This window comes from Scyliorhinus torazame, chromosome 11, assembly GCF_047496885.1.
Source record: "Scyliorhinus torazame isolate Kashiwa2021f chromosome 11, sScyTor2.1, whole genome shotgun sequence".
Lineage (NCBI taxonomy): Eukaryota > Metazoa > Chordata > Chondrichthyes > Carcharhiniformes > Scyliorhinidae > Scyliorhinus > Scyliorhinus torazame.
Genome location: NC_092717.1, coordinates 112,583,160 through 112,605,813, shown reverse-complemented (window position 1 = coordinate 112,605,813; position 22,654 = coordinate 112,583,160). Strand labels below are relative to the sequence as shown.

Sequence of the window (22,654 nt, the reverse complement as noted above, 5' to 3'; positions counted from 1 at the left end):
ACTCTAAATTTTTAAAAAAGTAAATTGTTTTTGTCGGCAGTGTTGGAACACAGGAGTACTCAGGGAGATGTGGAGGCCCACAGTCTGACTTCACTGGAGAAAATAAATAACTAATCTATACTAATCACTGAGGTTTATTCGGCAAGGAGAATTGGTTCACTGGAATGAGGAACTTTGTGCTCTGAAAACTAATATCCTCATTAAAGTTAAAAACAAAAATGTTATACTACAGATAACTAACGATATGTTAACATTTCTGTTCAATAAATCTAAATTCAAATATTGAACCATTTCTGTTCGATTCAGATAACACATTTACCATGCTTTCAGGCCAAATTACATGGTCCTCTTCGATTGGAAATATTTCATAACTTTCATAAGCTCAATGACCTTCATGTAATATTTTACAATATTTGAAAACTGCAGTATGAAATAAATGAAACATCAGATTTCAGCTATTTTTCCAATGCGTTGAAATTATTTCAAGATATTGTAATTTATATTAACTTTATTCTAAAGCTGACTATGTTAAGCTGTGTTTTCTCTACTATCTGAATTGATTTCTAGAAATATACAGTTAGCCATCATAGATGTATATATAAAATATACATATTAATATGCATCACACTAATAACTAGGGATAGAAAATCAGTATGTACTTATCTGTGATTGACTAATACTACTTTAATAAATTTAAATAGTGCAACTTTAATAGAACGTATGCATTGCCTAAACCAAAATAAGTTAGCCTAAAAATGCATTGATTTGAGTTCCTAATGTAATGAATTAAATACTGGATGAGAAATTGTTATTCTTTTGTATGATCAACCATCATTTTAGTGAAAAAAATCCACAATCGTAATAGCCAGAAGGAGAATTCATTTCATTATTTCTCTCAGGAGGCATGGCCAGAATTAATCAAGCAAGGCAGACCTCTTAAGAAATGTCAGCGAACAAAACTTTAAAACAAATCTTGGTCCGAGACTGAAAGTCTACTTTTCTCTTTAATGATACAACCTTTGGGTCATTAACAGAGAAGAAAATGTTGTTTATTTGCTGGGGGAAAAAAATTGAGACTGGATTGGAAGGTACAAACAGTAGGCTATTCATCAATCTTATTGATGGGGGGTGGGGGCTAAAGGAAGGAAGTGAGTATTTAAGTAAAACCCGTTTTTAACTACTATTATTCATACAATTATTTAATTGTACTCTCAATTTTCCAAACTTCATTAAGTACATATTAATCTTTTCCATTTCACCTTCACCCAACCAAGCATTCTTGATGTAAGGAACAAACTAATGTTTACATTTTCTTACTGAACCATCTAAAGTGAGTAGTTGTCAAAAGGTCAAAGACATACATCAATGCAAAGTTGATTAAAACAGGACTAAAGCTGGGCATGCTGCATTCCATACTGAATATGTAATCTCGACAGTTAACTTCTCAAAAATGAGATTCGAACAAAAATGTATAACCTATGTACTATGAATCTTGATTCATAATTAAAAATGAATACCGCCATGAAAATGAATTCCAGTTTTCTGTTAACACACAGCGCATATGTTTTGGTGACATTCTTAAAGTTAGGTAACAATTGCTTCCTTTATCTTATAAATTAATGCAAATGATCAGTCTGACCTGTCCATTGGCAAATAATTTTCTAACAGTCAGATGTGAAAGAAAAACTACATATTTTTTTCACAGAATCTGTCATTTTCATTGATTATTTTTAATTACATAGGTAGCTAGCAGACAGTATAGTAAAGAGACCATGTACAAAGAGACCAGGTACACCGCAGATCAACATGATACTGGTTTAGCATTCATTGCTTCTTATTTTATGAATTCTGGAAGCTTTTGTTTAACACTTGTGGGTACTAACTACACTGACAAGCAGAAAACAGTGTGATAACATTTTCAATTTATTTAAAAAATCATCTTACTTTATTTTCACTTTAGGAGTAACACAAGTTGTTACAAGTTCTATCTGTGGCTTCTTGTGTATTTACAGCTCTTAGTAACTAACACTTTTTCAATAGATAAGCAAGAAATAAAACCCAAAGAGCACCTGCACATCCACTCTCACACTGCACATTGTTTTGATAAGAAAAACAAGATGGTCTAACTGGCATACCAGTTCACCGATTCTATCCCACTCTGGGACATTATTGTGGAGATGAGATGGGTGGAAGTGGGTAGCAGGTCTAATCTCACATGTGCCTGGGTAGCCAACACAACTTGTTAAGGGTCACTTAATTAACGGAGGACGACTGGTGATATACAGTCGGCCTCGAGGTTCCCACAGGCAGCAGGGGCTAATTTAGGTGCCTTGAGGCTGCATCCCAGCAGCAGGGCAGGTGACCTGTGTTCCAGATAGGCATAGAGATCCCCCCTCCTGCAGGTTAATCTGTAGAAAGGATTTCCCCCCATCCCCTATCCAACAGTGTTGGCCCAGCTGCCAAACCAGAGCCATTTTTAAATTTAAATTTTAAATTCCATTTTGAAGAACTCTCTCTCTCCCTTATCTCCCATTGCAGCCCACTGCTACTGCTTTCAAACTGGAAGGCTTCTATTGACCCCTCAGCTTCAAGAGTCTGCAAACTGCCCTTATCTGGACAACAAGCCTGTCCTCTGGTCATTAATTGGCCTCCTGGGGAAAATCATAATGAATGACAGTTTCCCACACTGTCTGGGCTTCTGACCCACATTTCAGCCTGCAGCAGGGTTCAGAAGCCTGCAGGGAAAATTCTCCTTTCTCTGAAAATTGGGTCTGTTCTGGTGACCTGCCATAACTTCAGTGAGAGACTCTTCGAATCCCCAGTGAAATTACAATGAAGACTTGAAGAACCCCTGTGCCTTTATATTCAATTATTGAAATCAGTCCTATCAGTAGGCCCTCAGTTGACTGAAAATTAAAATGAAACCAACAACAAAAATGTCTTTAGCTCGTATGTTAAAAGAATTTGAATTTTTTAGTTAGGAACTCCACTTTAAAATCAAAGAACATTGGAATGGAGTAATGCAGTTTTAGCAAGTAATTCTTATGCAAGGGGTTGATTACACAATTTATTATAACTGGATATTACAGAGGTGCTGGTTTGGGTTCTATGAAATTAATTTTCTTTGTTGCATATTTTGTGCATTTTGGAAGATGTTAGACCTTACCCGATTCCTTCCATACCATCACCCATACTCTTGGGCTCGAGGGCTGGTGGTAAAGCACTCTTCTCATCATCTCCAGCATATGCAAAGTTGGGAATCTTTGTAAGAAGATCAACAGGCTTCCTAAATCTACGAATACCAGGAGAAGTATAATTTCTAGGTGCATGGTACCGAATTCCTTGTGGCTGGTCTTTTGAAAAAAGGGAAATAGATTAGCTTATTTTTGATCATCAGAAGAAAACAAAAATTAAGATGGAAAGCTCATTTTTACAATATATTCTTTCTTATGCAACTTGTATGAGTGTGCCAGTTCACAGAAATCAGCCCTGGCCAGTCTACGTTAATTCAATTAACACATAGTACACCAACTTAATCCTTTCCCTACTTTTTCCAATATATGTATAATACCTCAAGACAATAATTATCTGTGCATTAATTAAATTCAGTTTATAAAGCAGTTACCATTCAAATTTCTGTACCTGTAATTAGCCTTATAATCCTCAATTATTGTTCTGACTGTGACCTTTATTCAGCACTTTTTTAAAAAATGCTATTAATTAACATTACATTAACTATTAAGTTTGTTCTACAAATCCACAATTCTGCAAAGCCAGAGGATAAAAAACTGTCACACTCAAATCCTACCTAAGACTTGTTAATCTTACACTTAATTCCTCCATTCTGAACTCAGTGTAAACTAAATAATTTTTTGCATATACACAAGCATTCATCCCACCATTTAAATTACTTGGCTAATATCTCCTCTCAGTCATCTCTTCTCTAATGAAAACAAGTTTGGATCTTGTGAGCCCTTTAATGACTTACAGCTCCAAGAGAAGTATCCTTGTTCTTTAAAGGTAACATACTCAAAGCTGCACACAGTGGGTGGTAACAGAAGAAATGGATGTCTCACCTGGCAGCTGGAGAGCCAGCAAGGGCCCCACATTGCCATCTTTGGGAAGGCCTGCTAAATTAAGTGCCAATCAGGGACTTAAACTGGGCATCAGTGGGTTTTCCCTGAGACAGCTGCTGGCCTGTCAGAGGCTGGCAGCTGTCATTGTAGGGAGCACCAACAGGTGGTGAGCTGGCAGCTGCCAGCAATTCAATCAGCGAAAGGCCTATGATCGCTGAGGGACCAAGGCCATGTTGAGTGATGGCAGCATGGGGGTTAGGGGTCATGGAGGAGTAGGGGGAGGTAGTTAAAAGCAAGGGAAAGGGGATGGCTCTTAGTGGATCCCTTGATTTTAAATGAAGACTGCTCTGGGAGCTCCAAGCAATTTCAACAGGGTTTGTGTTCCAGGCTTCCCAGTGGTGTTCTTATCGTGTCACTGGGTGAATACCAGTGGTGGTAGCATGCGACCCTTAAATGGGCATTAATTGCCCACTAAAGGGCCTTAATTAGCAGCAGGGAGTGAAGATCATCCATGGGCCTTGCCATCACAGATGTAATCAGGGCAGAGGCACAACGGTGATGGGGCTCTGCCCATCAAACTCATCAATGTTTCTCAAATGCTATAATCCTACAAACCGTACTACTAGCCACAGAAACTGCTCACCCAGAAGGAAAAAAAACAGTGAAACAGGGAAATAAGAATACTGATCCAAACTGTTTTTTCTTCTGGGCAATGTGCTACACCCCCATGATTCATCTACAATCCCTATTAATCATGACTTATACTTAACATTCACAGCTTCACCTCATTCTCACACACTTCATACTTGCAAGCACAGGCCCACATCTCACATGTTGTACACACACTACCATCCATCTATTCAACCCTGGCAGCTACATCATCAGAAACATTTCATCAACACTTGCTAACACACTTCCCTCTCTTTTGCAGGACAAGGTGAAAGATAACCAGAGGGATCATCATCTAACTGGTGGAAGACGAGCACCTCTAAAGGAGGAGACGATATTCACCAACATTGGAGTGGCCTTGTCTATGGAACTGTTGAAGCTGGTGATATGCCCATAACTAATCCTCCTTCTCATACCCATTTCCCTCTCAGCTCACCATCTCTGCTAATATGCAAGCTGCAGATGATCCATGCTTTCCTCCCTCCTCTTGTCACAACCCTAGTCTTGTGTCTTTCTCCTTCCAGACACTCAAGAAATGCAACCTGGCCAGGCAATGGTGGAAGAGAAAGAGGTGAAAGACCAGAAAGACAATGAAAAAGAAAACCGGCATTGGGCGGAATTTTCAGATTTTTTCAAAGTGTTGTCTTGGGCGGAAAAAGCGGAGGGTAGCCTATTGGCTGCCTTGCCAGCTTTTCCCACCGTATTTTTAAACGTGAAAAAAAAAATCAATATGACACCTCTGGCACTTTCTGCCACTATGTGGGCTGAGCACCAATCCCATGCCCATCTTCCTGGACATGGAAGCCCTGAACTCCTCTCCCACCCCCCTCCCCTGCACATCATGTGCTTGTGATGGGTGTGAAGGAGCACTCAGCAGACAGGCAGACAGGGATCAGACTATGACATTGAGGGGCACAAGTGCTCAGTTCGCTGCGGGTTATCAGCATCCCCCCCTGCCCTCAACCATGATCCTCTCATAGTGCCAACCTAGTCCCATCACCCTGGCGTGATGTTACACAGGCCCTAGGAGTGTGGGAAATGGTGTGCGGGGAAGGCAGACAGATGGGGGTGGCGGGAAGTGGGGGATGGGGGTTGGGGAGAGGGGGAATGAGAGACGAGGCAATGTCCTGTATAAAGCGGGCGAGGATGAGGGCCTTCCTGGCCTCCAGGCTTGCCGGACCCTTGCCTCTCCCGCCTGTCCTACATCCTGTGGTTGGTCCTGCGCGTCCTCCCTGGGCCCGACCTCCAGCCCTTCATGGTCCTGTGCTTTCTCATCCACGGAGGTGGCCACATGTTCCTCCCCCTCCAGCATGCGCATCAGCAACTGTGTGGTGCTCACCAGAATGTGCACAGAATGTTGCCCACCGATGTGTGTGTCTTTGCGCTGGTGGAGGGTGGGGATTCCAGCTGTTCCGTGATAATGGTGGCGTCTTCGGTGCTCTCCTCCGAGGTATTCTCTTGGAAGGCAGGGAGGAGGCAGCACCCTGGATGGGCTGGCGCCATTGGCTGCAGGTCCTGCGGGAGAATGGCCATGTGGTCTGTGGGAAGGATGGTCAGTCCGTATGGCATTAACAGCTCATGTTTGACAGGTCATCTGGGTTGGGGACGATGGATCCTCACCTCTGCGTCGTGCGCCATCCTCTACGGTAGTCACTGATCTAGCCTTGGCCACTCCCACGATCTCCAGAATCCATTCCTCATAAAGGGTTAGGACTATAATGTCTGGCACCCCGCCGCCCATCTGGGCTCTCTCCCGTCGGTTGTGGGCAACAGTGTACAGTGAACCAGGAAGTATTGAAAATATTGCCAGCTATTTTTGGAAGGAGACAGATGTATGAATGCTCATGGGCATGGTCACCTTGATGGAAGTGCCATCCTGCTGCAAATGACAGATTTCACTCAGGACATTCCTAGTGAAGCAGGTACTTTTCATCACTAAGGTTGAGATAGAAGAATTGTTCCTTGCATATCCCAACATATCGGGTCTCCTGCTGAGAACCTTTGCCTCCTCCCTCTTCCAGTAGCTTGCAGTGCTCAGTGTTGCTGCTGAGACCAGAGAACTGCCAGCTATTTGATTGGTCAGCAGAGAGCTGCTGGCAGCTCTCAGAGCTCCCTGATAGGGGCAGAAGCCTTGCCTTAAAATCAATATTGGCCTGACTGATGTTAAGTCGCTGTCGGGCAAGCAGCAAAACAGGGGCACATGCACCCCTGACTTTGTTGCCAGGGCAGGGGGACCCCAGAGCACTGTTAAATCCAGCCCCTAGAATCAACTGCACAGAATTCTGCAGAAATGCTCTATGTTCTACGGTAATTAATGCAGGAGCAAACATTTCAAATTCAGTGACAGCTGGTAGAACTAAGTAAGAACTAGATGGTGATGGCGGAGTTCTGAAAAATTTGGAGATTTCTGGGGAGGAGCTGAGGTTGACTAGAGAAGGGCATATAAGAAGTTAACTCAAGTTAATTGAAGTGTGAACAATAATTTCAGCTCCAGGACAATGAGAAAAGGGAGAAGCTATGCAATGCTGCAATGGTGGGAATAGGGGAGTTTGAAGCTCAGCTCTGAGGTAGAAGGTGACACCAATGGTTGCACATCATCAGGCTCAATTTGAATGAGCATCTAGTCGGGGAAATCGAGAGATGAACTGCAGCAATTCAAGAAGGCTGCTCACAACCACCTTTTGAAGGACAATTCAAGACGGACAATAAATGTGGCCTAGCCAGTGACGCCATGTCCCATGAATGATTACAAAAAAAGACAGTCAAGCAGGTACAACCAAATAAAATGGATTCTCCATGTTCAAGTGAATAATGAACTTGGAGAATGTGGGCCGGGATTCTCCGAAATGAGGCAGAGTGTTCGCGCCGTCGAGGTTCACGACGGCGCAAAACGGCCCCTATCCCGACCGATTCAGGGCCCGATAATGGGCTAGAAGCGGCGCCGCATCATTTACGCACGGCAGGCCTTGGCGCCGTGTAAAGGCGCCGCCGCATACATAACGCGGCTGGCGCCGCAAAACTGGCGACATCCACGCATGCGTGGTTGCCGTCCTCTCCGAGTCCGCCCCGCAAGAAGATGTCTGACGGATCTTGTGGGGCTGCGGAAGAAAGGAGGTCCTCCTTCAGAGAGGACCGCCCGATGATCGGTGGACACCGATCGCGGGCCAGACCAAATTTGAGGGCCCCCCCCGGTGCAGGGCCTCCCCTCGCCCCCCCCGCAGGCCGCCCCCCCCCCCCAGCATTCCCACGCTGTTCCCGTCGGCAGCGACCAGGTGTGGACGGCGCTGGGAGGAACCCGCCGTTTTGGGCAGGCCACTCGGTCCATCCGGGCCTGAGAATAGCAGGGGTGCCGGAGAATCGCCATTTTGGGTGTCGCGGGCGATTCTCCGGCCTGCGCTGCGCGGAACTCGACGGGGCCGTTCTCGCCGCTTGGGTGAATGCGGGAGGGCGTCGGACTGGCATCGCGGGAAAATTTGTCGATCCAGGCAATTCTCCCAACCGGCGCGGGAGCGGAGAATTGCGCCCATGGTTTCTGATAATCCATGAGTAGTGTCAGTTAGGAAAATGGATAACGCGTAGATGGTAGTTGATGCATGATCAATTGCACAGAGACGAGAGTTGAATACAACTGAGGCTTTATTACTCGAAGATGTGTGGCCTCCTACAGCAGCTGGTGAAATGGCTGCTGTGTTGGGAGCACACATATTTATACTCCGCCTACTGGGCGGAGCCAGCAGGCAGTGACTACCCCCGTACCTGTAGTACAGGGTCTTACCATACATCTTCTAATATGTACAACAGTGGTGATCTTACCCCGCTATGTGTTATTGAACATGAAGGCTACCCACCGTTGGTCAGTGAGGAGAGTAAATCTCCTGCTGGCCAGGTAATGCCTCCAATGCCGCACAGCTTCAACGATAGCTTGGGTCTCTTTTTCGACGGAGGAGTGCCGAATTTCGGAGGCATGAAGGGTTTGTGAAAAGAATGCCACGGGCCTGCCTGCCTGATTGAGCGTGGTGGCTAGGGCGACGTCTGATGCGTCGTTCTACACTTGAAAGGGCAGCGTCTCGTCTACTGCGTGCATCGCGGCCTTGGCGATATCGGCTCTAATACGGTTGAAGGCATGTTGAGCCTCAGCCGTCAGGGAGAAAAGGGTGGACTGGATGAGTGGGCGGGCCTTGTCTGCATAGTTTGGGACCCACTGGGCGTAGTATAAAAAGAACCCCAGGCAGCGTTTGAGAGCCTTGGGGCAGTGGTGAAGAGGGAGCTCCATGAGGGGGCGCATGCGGTCAGGATCGGGCCCCAGAACTCCGTATAGCCGAGGATGGCTAAGCGGTTCGTGCTGAATACTTGTTATAGGTGAGGTTTAGGAGTGGCAGTGTGGAGAAATTTGGCAAGGTTGGCATCGGGGTCCTGCTGATCGTGGCCGCAGATGGTGACATTGTCTAGGTACGGGAACGTGGACCGCAACCCGGCCGCATTTGGAGTATTGCGTACAGTTCTGGTCACCGCATTATAGGAAGGACGTGGAGGCTTTGGAGCGGGTGCAGAGGAGATTTACCAGGATGTTGCCTGGTATGGAGGGAAAATCTTATGAGGAAAGGCTGATGGACTTGAGGTTGTTTTCGTTGGAGAGAAGAAGGTTAAGAGGAGACTTAATAGAGGCATACAAAATGATCAGGGGGTTGGATAGGGTGGACAGTGAGAGCCTTCTCCCGCGGATGGAAATGACTGGCACGAGGGGACATAACTTTAAACTGAGGGGTAATAGATATAGGACAGAGGTCAGAGGTAGGTTCTTTACGCAAAGAGTAGTGAGGCCGTGGAATGCCCTACCTGCTACAGTAGTGAACTCGCCAACATTGAGGGCATTTAAAAGTTTATTGGATAAACATATGGATGATAATGGCATAGTGTAGGTTAGATGGCTTTTGTTTCGGTGCAACATTGTGGGCTGAAGGGCCTGTACTGCGCTGTATTGTTCTATGTTCTAACCCGTACCGGTCGACCATTCGGTCCATCTCCCTTTGGAAGACCGAGACCACGTTGATGACGCCGAAGGGAACCCTGAGAAAATGGTAGGGGCGGCCATCTGCCTCGAAGGCAGTGTATGGGTGGTTGGATTTACGGATGGGGAGCTGGTGGTAGGCGGATTTGAGGTCTACAGTTGAGAAGACCCGGGACTGTGCAATCTGATTGACCATATCAGATATGCGTGGGAGGGGGTACGCGTCGAGCTGCGTGTACCTATTGATGGTCTGGCTGTAATCCACGACCATTCTGTGTTTCTCCCCAGTTTTCACCACTACCACTTGGGCTCTCCAGGGGCTGTTGCTGGCCTCGTTGATGCCTTCCCGAAGCAACCACTGGACCTCGGACCTGATGAAGGTCCTGTCCTGGGTGCTGTACCGTCTGCTCCTGGTGGCGACGGGTTTGCAATCCGGGGTTAGGTTTGCGAATAGGGAAGGTGGGTCGACCTTTAGGGTCGTGAGGCTGCACACGGTAAGGGGTGGTAGGGGCCCGCCGAATTTCAAGGTTAGTCTCTGGAGTTTACACTGGAAGTCCAGGCCTAGTAGCAGGACAGCGCAGAGGTTGGGGAGGACGTAGAGGCAGAAGCCGCTGAACTCTACACCCTGGACCGTGAGTGTGCCTATACAATACCCCCGGATCGTCACGGAGTTGGATCTGGAGGCCAGGGAGATTCTTTGGTTGGCGGGGTGTACCACAAGGGAGCAGCGCCATACCGTATCTGGATGGATTATGCTTTCGGTGCTCCTGGAGTCCAGCAGGCAAGCGATCTCGTACCCATCGATCTTCACACTTGTCGAGGCGGTGGCTAGATTGTGTGGGCGAGACTGGTCAATCGTGAACGAGGCGAGTCGTGGCTGCTCGTCGCTGGTGTCGAACGATGGGGTGCCCTGGGGGCACGGGTCCTGGAACAATGGTGGTGCCCATGTGCCGTGGGGAAGACAAGATGGTGGCGCCTGATGATCCTGGGGTGGACAAGATGGCAGCACCCACGGGCCGCACGTGGCGGGGGTTGAAAAAGATGGTGGCGCCCATGGGCCACACGTGGTCCGAGAAGGGGAAGATGGCGGCGCCCACTGGCCGCACGTGGACTGAGGGGGAGAAGATGGCGGCGCCCACTGGCCGCGCGTGGTCTGAGGGGGAGAAGGTGGCGGCGCCCACTGGCCGCACGTAGTCCGAGGAGGTGAAGATGGAGGCGCCCATTGTCCTTATGCGAGGGGGGTCGGGGCAATAGCGGCGACTGAGCGGGTCTGGTACGCCGCAGCGAAGTGCCCCTTCTTGCCGCAGGCCGGGCAGCGTTGGCAGGGGTGTTTCTGTTGCCCGCAGAAGTAACATCGTAAGCCCCTGGGGTTGGCTGGCTGGCGCGTGGCACAGGCATATTGACTGGGTGAGGCCCCCGGTGGGGCGGCCATCTGTGGAGTCCACAATGTGTAGGAGGGGTGGGCCACGCGGCTGGGGGTGTAGGCCTGAATATTGCGCGAGGCGACCGTCCTTGATAGCGCCAATTTTTTTGTTGCTGCGAGGTCGAGCGTGGCCCCCTCTAAAAGTCGCTGGCGTATGAGGTCTGACCCTATCCCCATAACGAAGGCATCCCGCATGAGGAGGTCCGAATGTTCCGTGGCAGTGACGGCCTGACAGTCACAGTCTCTGACCAGAGGAATTGAAGCACGCCAGAAATCTTCTACGGACTCACCAGGGAGTTGACTGCGAGTAGAGAGTACGTGTCTGGCAAAGAGCATGTTTGTCCACTGGTTCTAATTCTCTTTCAGTAGCGCCATGGCTTCGGCGTAGTTCGGCGCGTCCTGGATAGAGGAAAGACGTTGGAGCTCAGCCGCGAGTAGAGTATCTGGATCTTCTGAGCTTCCGGGATTGGGTCTGGTGCAGACCTGATGTAAGCTTCGAAACAAGCTAGCCAGTGTTGAAAGTCCTTTTTGGCGTCGCTTGATTGCGGATACAGCTGCAGGTGATCCGGCTTGATGCGGAGGTCCATGTTCTGAAAATCTTAGAGTAATAAATTGATGCACGATCAATTGCACAGAGACGAGAGTTGAATACAACTGAGGCTTTATTACTCTAAGATGTGTGGCCTCCTACAGCAGCTGCCGAAATGGCTGCTGTATAGGGAGCATACATATTTATACTCCGCCTACTGGGCGGAGCCAGCAGGCAGGGACTACCACCGTACCTGTAGGACAGGGTCTTACCACACATCTTCTAATATGTACAACAGTGATGATTACCACAGTAGTGAAATTGAGAATATTAGTCGAGAGGTAAAGCTGTATATGATCAACACATATATGAAAACTGACGGCAGATATTGTCATTAAACTGTAAATGTGATCAGGAGAAAGAAAGGTATGGAACTTTGGGGTATCCAAAGGCCAATATGTGGGAGATCAAATTATTGCTGAAGATGCATGAGTTCTATTGAGGCAGGTAGGAGTAAAACTAGAATTGGAAAGTAATCTTAATGTATGTGGACTACAAAGAAAAGACAATTGAGAAAAATGAACACCATCCGGTTAGATACAGGGCCTCAGTGGGGAAGGTGCGTCCGAGGCTGCATTCAGGCCATGTTTTATGCACTGAGGAGCTCCGCTCGCCGGAACTCAGTGTGAGAGATCGGGACGTCATTTAAAAATGGTGTCCCGATCTCACAAGCTCCCAACGCGACCCCTAAAGACCCCCCAAGCCCCAGCCACTGGGGTCCTTAGGTCTCCCTGCACCGCATCCCCACACCTGCGCAGTTTGCCCCCCCAGCTTGATCATCATCGCATGCAAAATGCCAGCTTGGCACCACCAGCCTGGCATGTTGGCAGTGCTTCTGCCAGCTGGCAGAGCCAGGGTGGCACCAGCAGTGTCAGGGTGCCATCCTGCCCAGAGGACATGCACCTGGGGACCTCCAATTCACTGGGAGACTAAATGTGATTCTAAATGGTATGTTGTCAACCAGATGTTAGGGTTAAGAATGTCAGTGAGTGGCTGCAGTGGATTCTGAAGGGGAAAGGGTATGGTCAAGGGAGATGTTATGGCTTTCAAAAGGAAATTAGATAAACATTTGAAGGGAAAAGAAAATTCCATGGCTATGGGGAAAGAATGGGGGGATAGGTCTAATGGAGATACTCCTGTAGACAGCCGGCTCAGACCCCACGGGCTGAATGGTCTTCTCCTATGCTGCACCCATTCTGGGATTTTTAAAGAAATGAGGCCTACTCAAGTGTCAGGTTTCCATTTCCCTAGGAGTCTATAGATTCATTTGTGATAAAGTCATGTCTGGGAAGGAAATAAAACATCTGGAGTGTAACATGGAACAGCTGGAGTTTCAACACAGGAACTGTACAGGATTAGGGGAGATTAATTGAACAGGGAGGACGTTTAGAGCGCTATTTGCTGAGGGTGATGAGGCAGTTCAGGTTGTTGTTCTGGCACAGGAACTAAGGGATGTCTCAATGAACATGGTGGAGGATGTTTTGATTTTAGAGAGAAACCATGTAAAACACTTAATGACTACTAGACCTGTAGTGTTATGACTAGATGAGGAGTGAACTGGCTTCCCTTCTATTCAGACTCCTTGGTTGGTCACAACAAAGATTTTAAAGTTTATTTACCCTCTGGATGCCTTTTCCAAACCTAAATGTATTTTGTACTATCTATGCAGTGAACAATAAGGGGCCAATCATGGGGTTTTCTTGGGTCAAAGAAAGAGCAAATTTATTTAAATGGTCAGCCTCTTATCCTGAAATTGTGCCCCCATGCCAGCGTGTTTTAGATTCCCCAATCAATGAAAACAATCTCTCAGCATCTACCCTATCAAGCCCCTTCAGAATCTTGTATGTTTCAATGAGATTGTCTTCCATTCTTCCAAATTTATTAGCTAGTAAACCTGAGTTAAAGGATGATAGATTGGGTACCTATTCGCTGAAGTAAACCATCTGCCTTCTCTCCCACCAGGAATTGATGGTCTGAGTTATAAAGAGAGGCTGGATAGGCTGGGACATTTTTCCCCTGGAGCGTAGGAGACTTAGGGGTGATATTATAGAGGTCTATAAAATAATGAGGAGCATAGATAAGGTAGATAGTCAACATCTTTTCCCAAAGGTAGAGGGGTCTAGAACTAGAGGGCATAGGTTTAAGGGGAGAGATACAAAAGGGACCTTGGGGAAAGTTCTTCACACAGAGGTGAGCATCTGGAATGAGCTGCCAGAGGCAGTGGTAGAGGTGGCTACAATTTTGTCCTTTAAAAAGCAGTTAGACAGTTACATGGGCAAGGTGGGTACAGAGGAATATGGGCCAAATGCGGGCAAGTGGTACTAGCTTAGTGATAGAAACTAGGCAGCATGGACAAGCTGGGCCGCAGGACCTGTTTCCATGCTGTAAACATCTATGACTTTTTAATCCACAATTAAGTCCTTTGCTTGCCCTTGAGGTGTAGATTGTTGAACACTGTGGCCATTTTAATTGGTTCCTTTAAAATTCTGGGATTGAATTGAAGTCCATGTAACTGCACATGGTTGACACGATTTCCTTTTTTAAAAAATCCATAATCTGTGTTCCAGAAATTGTTCAAGAATCTTTTCCAATAAAAGCAGGTGGTGAGTGTAAACATATCACCCAAACATCACCACATTGAAGGAAAATTGAATGTGATTGCAGATGCCTTGTCCAGAACTTGAAGCAACCCAGTTAGATAATCCAAGACAAGGCTATGAGAGTGAATTTAGATTATCTTTTGGTTGTTGTTTTATATTACTCTTTTATATACCTTGTAATAAAATGAGAGCAAATCTCATTTAATTATTGGTGGGGTGGAAATGCCATGAAGGCACATTTCTAGTTTTTTTTGGAAAGAAATTTCAACTGAAATTCTGGAATATCAGTTGTGGATTTTTAAAATTTAATTTTTCAAAAACTAAAGAGTTGTGACTTCATGATGACTGCAATGGAAGATTTAACGGTCTGGCAAGCATGAAGGTACACTGCAGGAAAAAAACACAGAGAGAAGAGAGGGCAGAGGCAGAATCATAGTTCATGAAGAGAGCAGAGGGATTCAGAAGGTAGCCAGCAAAAGTATGGACTTCACAAGAACACAAGAAATAGGAGCAGGAGTAGACCATATACCCGTTGAGCCTGATCCACTATTCAATAGAATCATGGCTGTTCTACGGCTTCAACTCCACTTTCCCATCCATTACCCACATCCCTTTATTTTCGGAGTCACAAAACATCTGCCTATTCCAGCCTCAAATGTATTCAGTAATGGAACATCGACACCCTCTGGGGTAGATAATTCCAAAGATTCACAACTCTTTGAGCAAACTAATTTCTCCTCATCTCAGGCTTAAATGGTCAGCCTCTTATCCTGAAACTGTGTCCCCCATCCCAGCATGTTTTAGATTCCCCGACCAATGAAAACAATCTCTCAGCATCTACCCTATCAAGCCCCTTCAGAATCTTGTATGTTTCAATGAAATCATCTTCCATTCTTCTAAACTCTAAAGAATATAATCCCAATTTACAGCTTCTCATCATAGGACAATCCCCTCACTCTGGGGACCATTTTGGTGAACCTTAGTTGTACTGCCTGCAATGTAAGTATATCCTTCATAAATATAGAGATCAAAACTACATACAGTATTCCAGATGTATTCTCACTAAAATCCTGTACAACTGTAGCAAGGCCTATTTATTCCTGTATGTCAATCCCTTTGCAATAGAGGCCATGAGAGTGTCAATTTAGTACAAATTCATATTGAATTACAGGCTGTTTTCTATTGTAGTCCCAACCACTAGCTCAAATTGAATACATTTACGATCATCAGAACCAACAGAGAGAGAAGACTTTCATCTCAAGAATCTAGATTTAATTCAGTAAAGACGAGTGGGATAAAAGCCCAGCCTCAGCCCTTTTCACCCATTTTTACTTCAGTTTTCTTGGTATTTTGCATTAATTTTTACAATCAGTCTTGGTTGAATAGATGGAAAATAAAATGGGGATCATTTGTCTCTTGGGGGTAAATTAACTGCCACACTAGCCTATGAGACTAAACTTCTAGACCTTTCGCACAAAGTCCCTAACCTACAGATACCTGAACTCACTCCTCCTTGGCAGCTCTACCCTTTCCCTTAGCTCCTCCAGACTGCCGAACCCTTCCTCGAAATGCAGATCCCTCACCTTGGCCAGCCCTACTTCCCTCCACCTTCTGTATACACTACCCATCCTCCCCCGGCTCAAACCCATGATTCTCACACAGCAACGTTAACACCGACACCCCTTCCATCCTAAAATGCTACCTCAACTGACACCATAGGCGAGATTCTCCGACCCCCCGCCGGGTCGGAGAATCGCCGGGGGCTGGCGTGAACCCCGCCCCCGCTGGTTGCCGAAGTCTCCGGCACCGGATATTCGGCGGTTGGCGGCCCCCCCCGCGCAATTCTCCGGCCCTCATGGGCCGAAGTCCCGCCGCTAAAATGCTTGTCCCGCCGGTGTAGATTAAACCAACGACCTTACCGGCGGGACAAGGCGGCGCGGGCGGGCTCCGGGGTCCTGGGGGGGGGGGGGGCGGGGCGATCTGGCCCCGGGGGGGGGTGCCCCCACGGTGGCCTGGCCCGCGATCGGGGCCCACCGATCCGCGGGCGGGCCTGTGCCGTGGGGGCACTCTTTCCCTTCCCTTCGGGCGCAATGCCCGTCTGATTTGCGCCGTTTTGGGCGCCAGTCGGCGGACATCGCGCCGGTTCCGGAGAATTTTGCCCCATATCTTCACCGTGGATGCACCACTGAACTCCCTGAATACCTACTTGGAGTCATTGGCAACACTGCCATCACCATAGCCCACAAACTAGACCCATTACAAGATTCCTCCTCCATCCTAACCCACTCTACCCCTTCTACTCCCCACCATCGCCGCACCTTATCCACATTCGTTGCACAATAGTAATAAGGCAGGTTCGGCAACACCAACTCCCCCTGCTGCCTCTGCCTCTGTAACAGGGTCCTCACGAACCTCGGCACCTTCCCCGCCCACACAAAGTCTGACATGATTGTGTCCACTTTCCGAAAAAAGGCCTTCTGTATAAAGATGGGGAGAGCCTGAAAAATAAACAAGAACCTCAGCAGAATATTCATTTTCACCACTTGGACCCTCCTGCCAACGTCACCTGCAGTGTATCCCAGTTCTTAAGATCCTACCTGCTTCCTCCACCAGCTTCGTTAAGTTCCACTTATGGAGCCCCGTCCATTCCCTCGCTACCTGAATTCCCAAATACCTAAACCTATCCCTCGCTTCCGTAAATGGCATACCCCCCCTAAATTCGCCTACCAACCCAGCTCATTCACTGGGTATCCCTCGCTTTTCCCTACATTCTGTTTATACCCCGAGAACCCACCAAACCTTCCCAGCAGGCCCATAATCCTTCCCATACTCTCCAGTTGATCAGAAACATACAGTAACAGGTCATCGGCATAGAGCGACACCTGATGCTGCCTCTGGCCCCTCAAAATCCCCTGTCACTCCGCCGACCTCTTGAGAGCCATTGCCAACGGCTCTATGGCCAGCGCAAACAGTAACTTACCCCTGTGTAAGTCAAAGCTCCGCGAACTCATATTATTCGTCCTCACACTCGCCTTTGGTGCCACATGACAGTTGCATTAGAAGTAGCTCAAGGGGAATTCACTTATCGTTACCATTTGTATTATAGTTAGTTAGTTATCTTTCCAAGTGTTCATTTTACTTGTTTCAAACATTTTTTTTTTAGAAAATATTTTGTTGAGGCATTTATAATTTTAACAATTTTAAACATCAAATTTCAACAAAAATAAAAACCCAATAACATAACCAACAAACCCTCGGGCACAGACCCACCCCAGCCAACATGGCTTACACAAACCATGCCACCTTCCCCAACCACTCCTCCGTTGGTTCTCCTATCCTTACTCATCCCTCCCATGCCTCCCCTTCGGGCCCCCCCCCCTTCTTACAGCTTACTTTTTCTCGAAGAAGTCGATGAACGGCTGCCATCTCTGAGCAAACCCCTGCAACGAACTCCTTGTGGTGAACCACTGCACACCTGTATTAGGGGGTGTAAGGTAGGACCTGTACTACAGGTTTGCTGGTAGCCCCTGCCGGCTGGCTCCGCCCAGTAGGAGGAGTATAAATATGTGTGTCCTTCATTCAGGTGCCATTTAGCCAGCTGCAGCAGAAGGCCACGCATCTGACTGCAATAAAGCCACAGTTGTACCCAACCTTAGTCTTTGTGCAATTGATCGTGCATCAATTTATCGCAGTCAGATTTTCTACAGGATGGACATCCGTATCAAACCAGATCGCTTGCAGCTGGATCCACAATCGACCGACGCCAGAAAATACTTTAATCACTGGCTAGCTTGCTTCGAGGCCTACATTAACTCAGCGACCACCCCACCAAAGGAGGCTCAGAAGATACAGGTCCTGTATTCCAGGTTGAGCTCAAGCGTGTTCCCGCTGATCCAGGGCGCCCCGACTTACGCGGAAGCCATGGCACTCCTCAAAGAGAACTACGCGCAGAAAGCGAACACACTCTTCGCCAGGCACGTACTCGCCACTCGTTCTCAACTCCCTGGTGAGTGCATCAAAGACTTCTGGCGGGCCCTAATTCCACTCGTCCGGGACTGTGACTATCAGGCCATTACGGCCGCCGAACATTCTAATATCCTCATGCGCGATGCTTTTGTAATGGGGATTGGGTCGGACCTCATCCGACAACGATTGCTGGAAGGCCCGACCTAGTGGAGACAAAAAAATTAGCGCTCTCCATGACGGTCGCCTCCCGTAATGTTCAGGCCTACCCCTCCAGTCGCGCGGCCCACCCGTCCTATCCCTCCTGGACCGCGCAAACGACCGCCTCAGCTGGGGCCCTGCCTGGCCAATATGCCTGCGCCACACACAAAATCGCGCACACCGGGGGTTCCCGATGCTATTTCTGCGGTCAGCAGAAGCACCCTTGCCAATGCTGTCCGGCCCGCGCCGCCATTTGCAAGGCTTGTGGCAAAAAGGGCCACTTCGCCGCAGTGTGCCAGACCCGCTCAGTCGGCGCTATCGTTCCCTCCTCCCTGCCAAATGCACAATGAGCACTGCTATCTTCACCCCCACGGACCACGCACGGCCAGTGGGCGCCGCCATCTTCTCCCCCTCAGTCTACGTGCGGTCCATGGGCGCCGCCATCTTGTCCTGCTCCACCAAAGTGCGGCCCATGGGCGCCGCCATTTTGTCCTGCCCCCGCAACGTGCGCCCCGCGGGCGCCGCCGTTTTGTTCCCCGCAGGATCTCCAGCCACCGCCATCTTGTCTTCCCCACGGGGCATGGACGCCAACAACCTTCCACGACCTGGGCCCCCAACACTCTTTGTCTGAAACTAGTGACAATCACCCGCAACTCGCCTCGATGACGCTGGACCAGTCTTGTCCACACAACCTGGCCACCGCTTCGACAACGGTGAAAATCAACGGCCACGTGATCTCTTGCCTGCTGGACTCTGGGAGCACCGAAAGTTTCATACACCCGGATATGGTAAGGCGCTGCTCCCTCGCGGTCCACCCCGCCAATCAACGGATCTCCCTGGCCTCCGGGTCCCACTCTGTCCCGATCCGAGGGTTCTGCACAGTCACTCTCACAGTCCAGGGCGTAGAGTTCATCAGCTTGCGCCGCTACGTCCTTCCGAACCTCTGCGCTGCACTATTGCTAGGCCTGGATTTTCAGTGCAATCTCCAGAGCCTCACCCTCAAATTTGGCGGGCCCCTTCCACCCCTCACTGTGTGCGGCCTGACGACCCAAAAGGTCGACCCACCTTCCCTATTCGCAAATTTAACCCTGGATTGCAAACCCGTCGCCACCAGGAGCAGACGGTACAGCACCCAGGACAGGACCTTCATCAGGTCCGAGGTCCAGCAGCTGCTTCAGGAAGGCATCATCGAGGCCAGCAACAGCTCCTGGAGAGCCCAAGTGGTAGTGGTGAAAACTGGGGAGAAACACAGAATGGTCATGGACTACAGCCAGACCATCAATCGGTATACGCAGCTCGACGCGTACCCCCCTCCCACGCATATCTGATATGGTCAATCAGATTGCACAGTACCGGGTCTTCTCAACGAGTGACCTAAAATCCGCCTACCACCAGCTCCCCATCCGTAAATCCGACCGCCCATACACTGCCTTCGAGGCGGACGGTCATCTCTACCATTTTCTTAGGGTTCCCTTTAGCGTCACTAATGGGGTCTCGATCTTCCAAAGGGATATGGACCAAATGGTCGACCGGTATGGTTTGTGGGCCACCTTCCCGTACCTAGACAATGTCACCATCTGCGGCCATGATCAGCAGGACTACGATGCCAACCTCGCTAAATTTCTCCGCACCGCCACTCTCCTCAATCTTACTTATAACAAAGAGAAGTGTCTGTTCAGCACGACCCGCTTAGCCATCCTCGGCTCTGTGGTCCAGAATGGAGTTCTGGGGCCTGATCCCGACCGCATGCGCCCCCTCATGGAGCTTCCCCTCCCCCATTGCCCCAAGGCCCTCAAACGCTGCCATGTAAGGTAGGACCTGTACTACAGGTTCGCCGGTAGCCCCTGCTGGCTGGCTCCGCCCAGTAGGAGGAGTATAAATGTGCGTGTCCTTCATTCAGCTGCCATTTCGCCAGCTGCAGCAGGAGGCTACGCATCTGGCTGCAATAAAACCACAGTTGTACCCAACCTTAGTCTTTGTGCAATTGATCGTGCATCACTCCTCAAGACAAATTTAAGCAAGGACGAGGAGAGGGAATCCTCAGCCTTGGAGCCGGCAGCCACACGAGGTTGTACGGAACTGGGAAGGACCGACTCCACAGAGTTCCCAACGTAGACCCAAGCGCTAATGGACAAACTTATGGGCTTCATCACCTATGAGCTCCAAATACACAGGGAGGAGCTGAAGAAAGACTTCCTGGCAGCCATCAAAACGGCAGTGGAGGTGGCAACGGTCTCCATGAGGAAGGCTATGGCCAAAATGGAGTGGTGGCTTGAGGCCCAAGAGTCGACTGTAAGAGACCTCGAAGAAGGCTGCCACAGACCAAGTGCAGTCACGGCACTCAATACTGAGATGGCGAGCCTGATCAAGACCCAGAAAGGCCGGAAAGAAAAAATAGACGACCGGAGAACAGGTCTTGACGCCTAAACCTAAGAATCGTGGGGCTGCCAGAAGGTGTGGTGGGGAGGAACCCCCTGGCAGTGCTTGGGAAACTGGTCGGTGAGGAGGGATTAGTCAAGCCCCCGGAGGTGGACCACGCCCACAGGTCACTTCGGCAGCGGCCCAGAGCCGGGGAACCTCCATGGGCAATAATTGTAAAGTCCCACAAGAATCTGGACAAAGAGTGGATCCTGAGGTGGGCGAAAGACACGAGAGGGTGCAAGTGGGAAGAACATTCCATCCACTTGTACCAAGACATTGGGGAAGACTTGGCCAAGCACTGGGCCAAACCTAACAGCGCCAAATCTGCCCTATGCAAAAGCAAGATTCGATTTGGCATGCTTTAGCCTGCCAAGTTATGGGTCATATACCAGGGGAAAGGGTATTATTTTGATACTCCGGAGGAGGCCAACAAATTAGTCCAGAAGAATGGTCTTGGCAGGCAGTGATAGCGCAAATGGGCTAGAATGCGAGTTGCGAGAGCCGAGAGGGGAAGGAATGAATGCAAATAGAGATGCAGAGATCAGGGGGGGGGGGGGGGGGGGGGGAGGCGGGTGGGGGGGGGGGGGGTGGTGGTGAAGGAGGCAGATGGGAGTTAAATAGGGGAACCTGACCAAGAGGGGAGCCACTACACTGGTGTATGGGAGTACAGTGAAGGAGGAGGCCGGAGAAATCCAGGGAAAACAAAGGGCAAAAGAAGGGGGGCACCTGTGTTGCAGGGGGCTTGGGAGGGGGAAGCAGAAGGATACGAGGAGACTAGGGGGAAAGACAGGGGGAGGGTAGAGCACCGGTTGCAACAGACAACACGTGGAGATGGAGAAAAAAGAGGAAGCAGTTGGCGGCCATGTTGAACGACCCGAGAGCAAGGGCAGGACCGATTGGACACAACTGGGCCCAAAAGGTGAATATGGTTAACCCCACAGCAGGGGCTGATGGGTGGGGGGGGGGGCAGGCAGTCATACCACCCCCAACCTAAACCAATCCGGATAGTTAGATGGAATGTGAGGGTTGGTGAAGAGATCCAGAGTCCTTACCCATCTCAAACATCTGAGGGTGGACATAGCCTTCCTACAGGAAACACACCTGAGAGAAAGGGGCCGACAGTGGGTAAGAAAGGGCTGGGTAGGACAAATGTTTCACTCACGTTTCGACACTAGGACAAGGGGGGGTGGCCATATTAATTAACAGGACAGTCTCATTTATGGCAACGAGCACAGTGATGGACCGGGGGGGGGGTTACATGATGGCCAGTGGGAAGCTGGAAGGGGTCCTGGTAGTTTTGGTTAACATATACGCCCCAGACTGGGACAATGCAGAATTCGTCAAGAAAACAATGGCCGAAATCCCAGACTTGAACACCCACTGACTAATCATGGGGGGGCGACTTTAAGTGTGTACAGGACTCAACAGTGGACAGATCCAATCCCAGGACAGGTAATGCGTCAGACATGGCACGAGAATTGAACTGTCTTTATGGGGGGGGGGGGGGGTGATAGATCCGTGGTGGTTTCATCACCCGAGAGCAAAAGAATTCTCCTTCTTCTCCCATGTGCATAAGGCCTACTCACGATAGACAAATTTGTGATAGGGAAGAGGGTGTTTCTAGGAGTAACAAAGGCGGAATACAGAGGCATAAGCCCACTCTCAGTACGCTTTGCACATGTGTAGTTGGAGACAGCTTGAGTG

The 22,654-nt window shown here is 48.9% G+C and overlaps 1 protein-coding gene across 3 annotated transcripts in view; it reads right to left on the bottom strand.

Moving 5' to 3' along the window:
- ppp1r42 (protein phosphatase 1, regulatory subunit 42) overlaps positions 1-22,654 on the bottom strand; it is a 270,849-nt gene that overhangs the window by 98,425 nt on the left and 149,770 nt on the right. For all 3 annotated transcript variants that reach the window (XM_072467631.1, XM_072467630.1, XM_072467632.1), the window contains one exon: positions 3,167-3,353. In XM_072467631.1, coding sequence (XP_072323732.1) covers positions 3,167-3,353 — 187 coding nt within the window. The remainder of the gene's footprint in view (positions 1-3,166; positions 3,354-22,654) is intronic.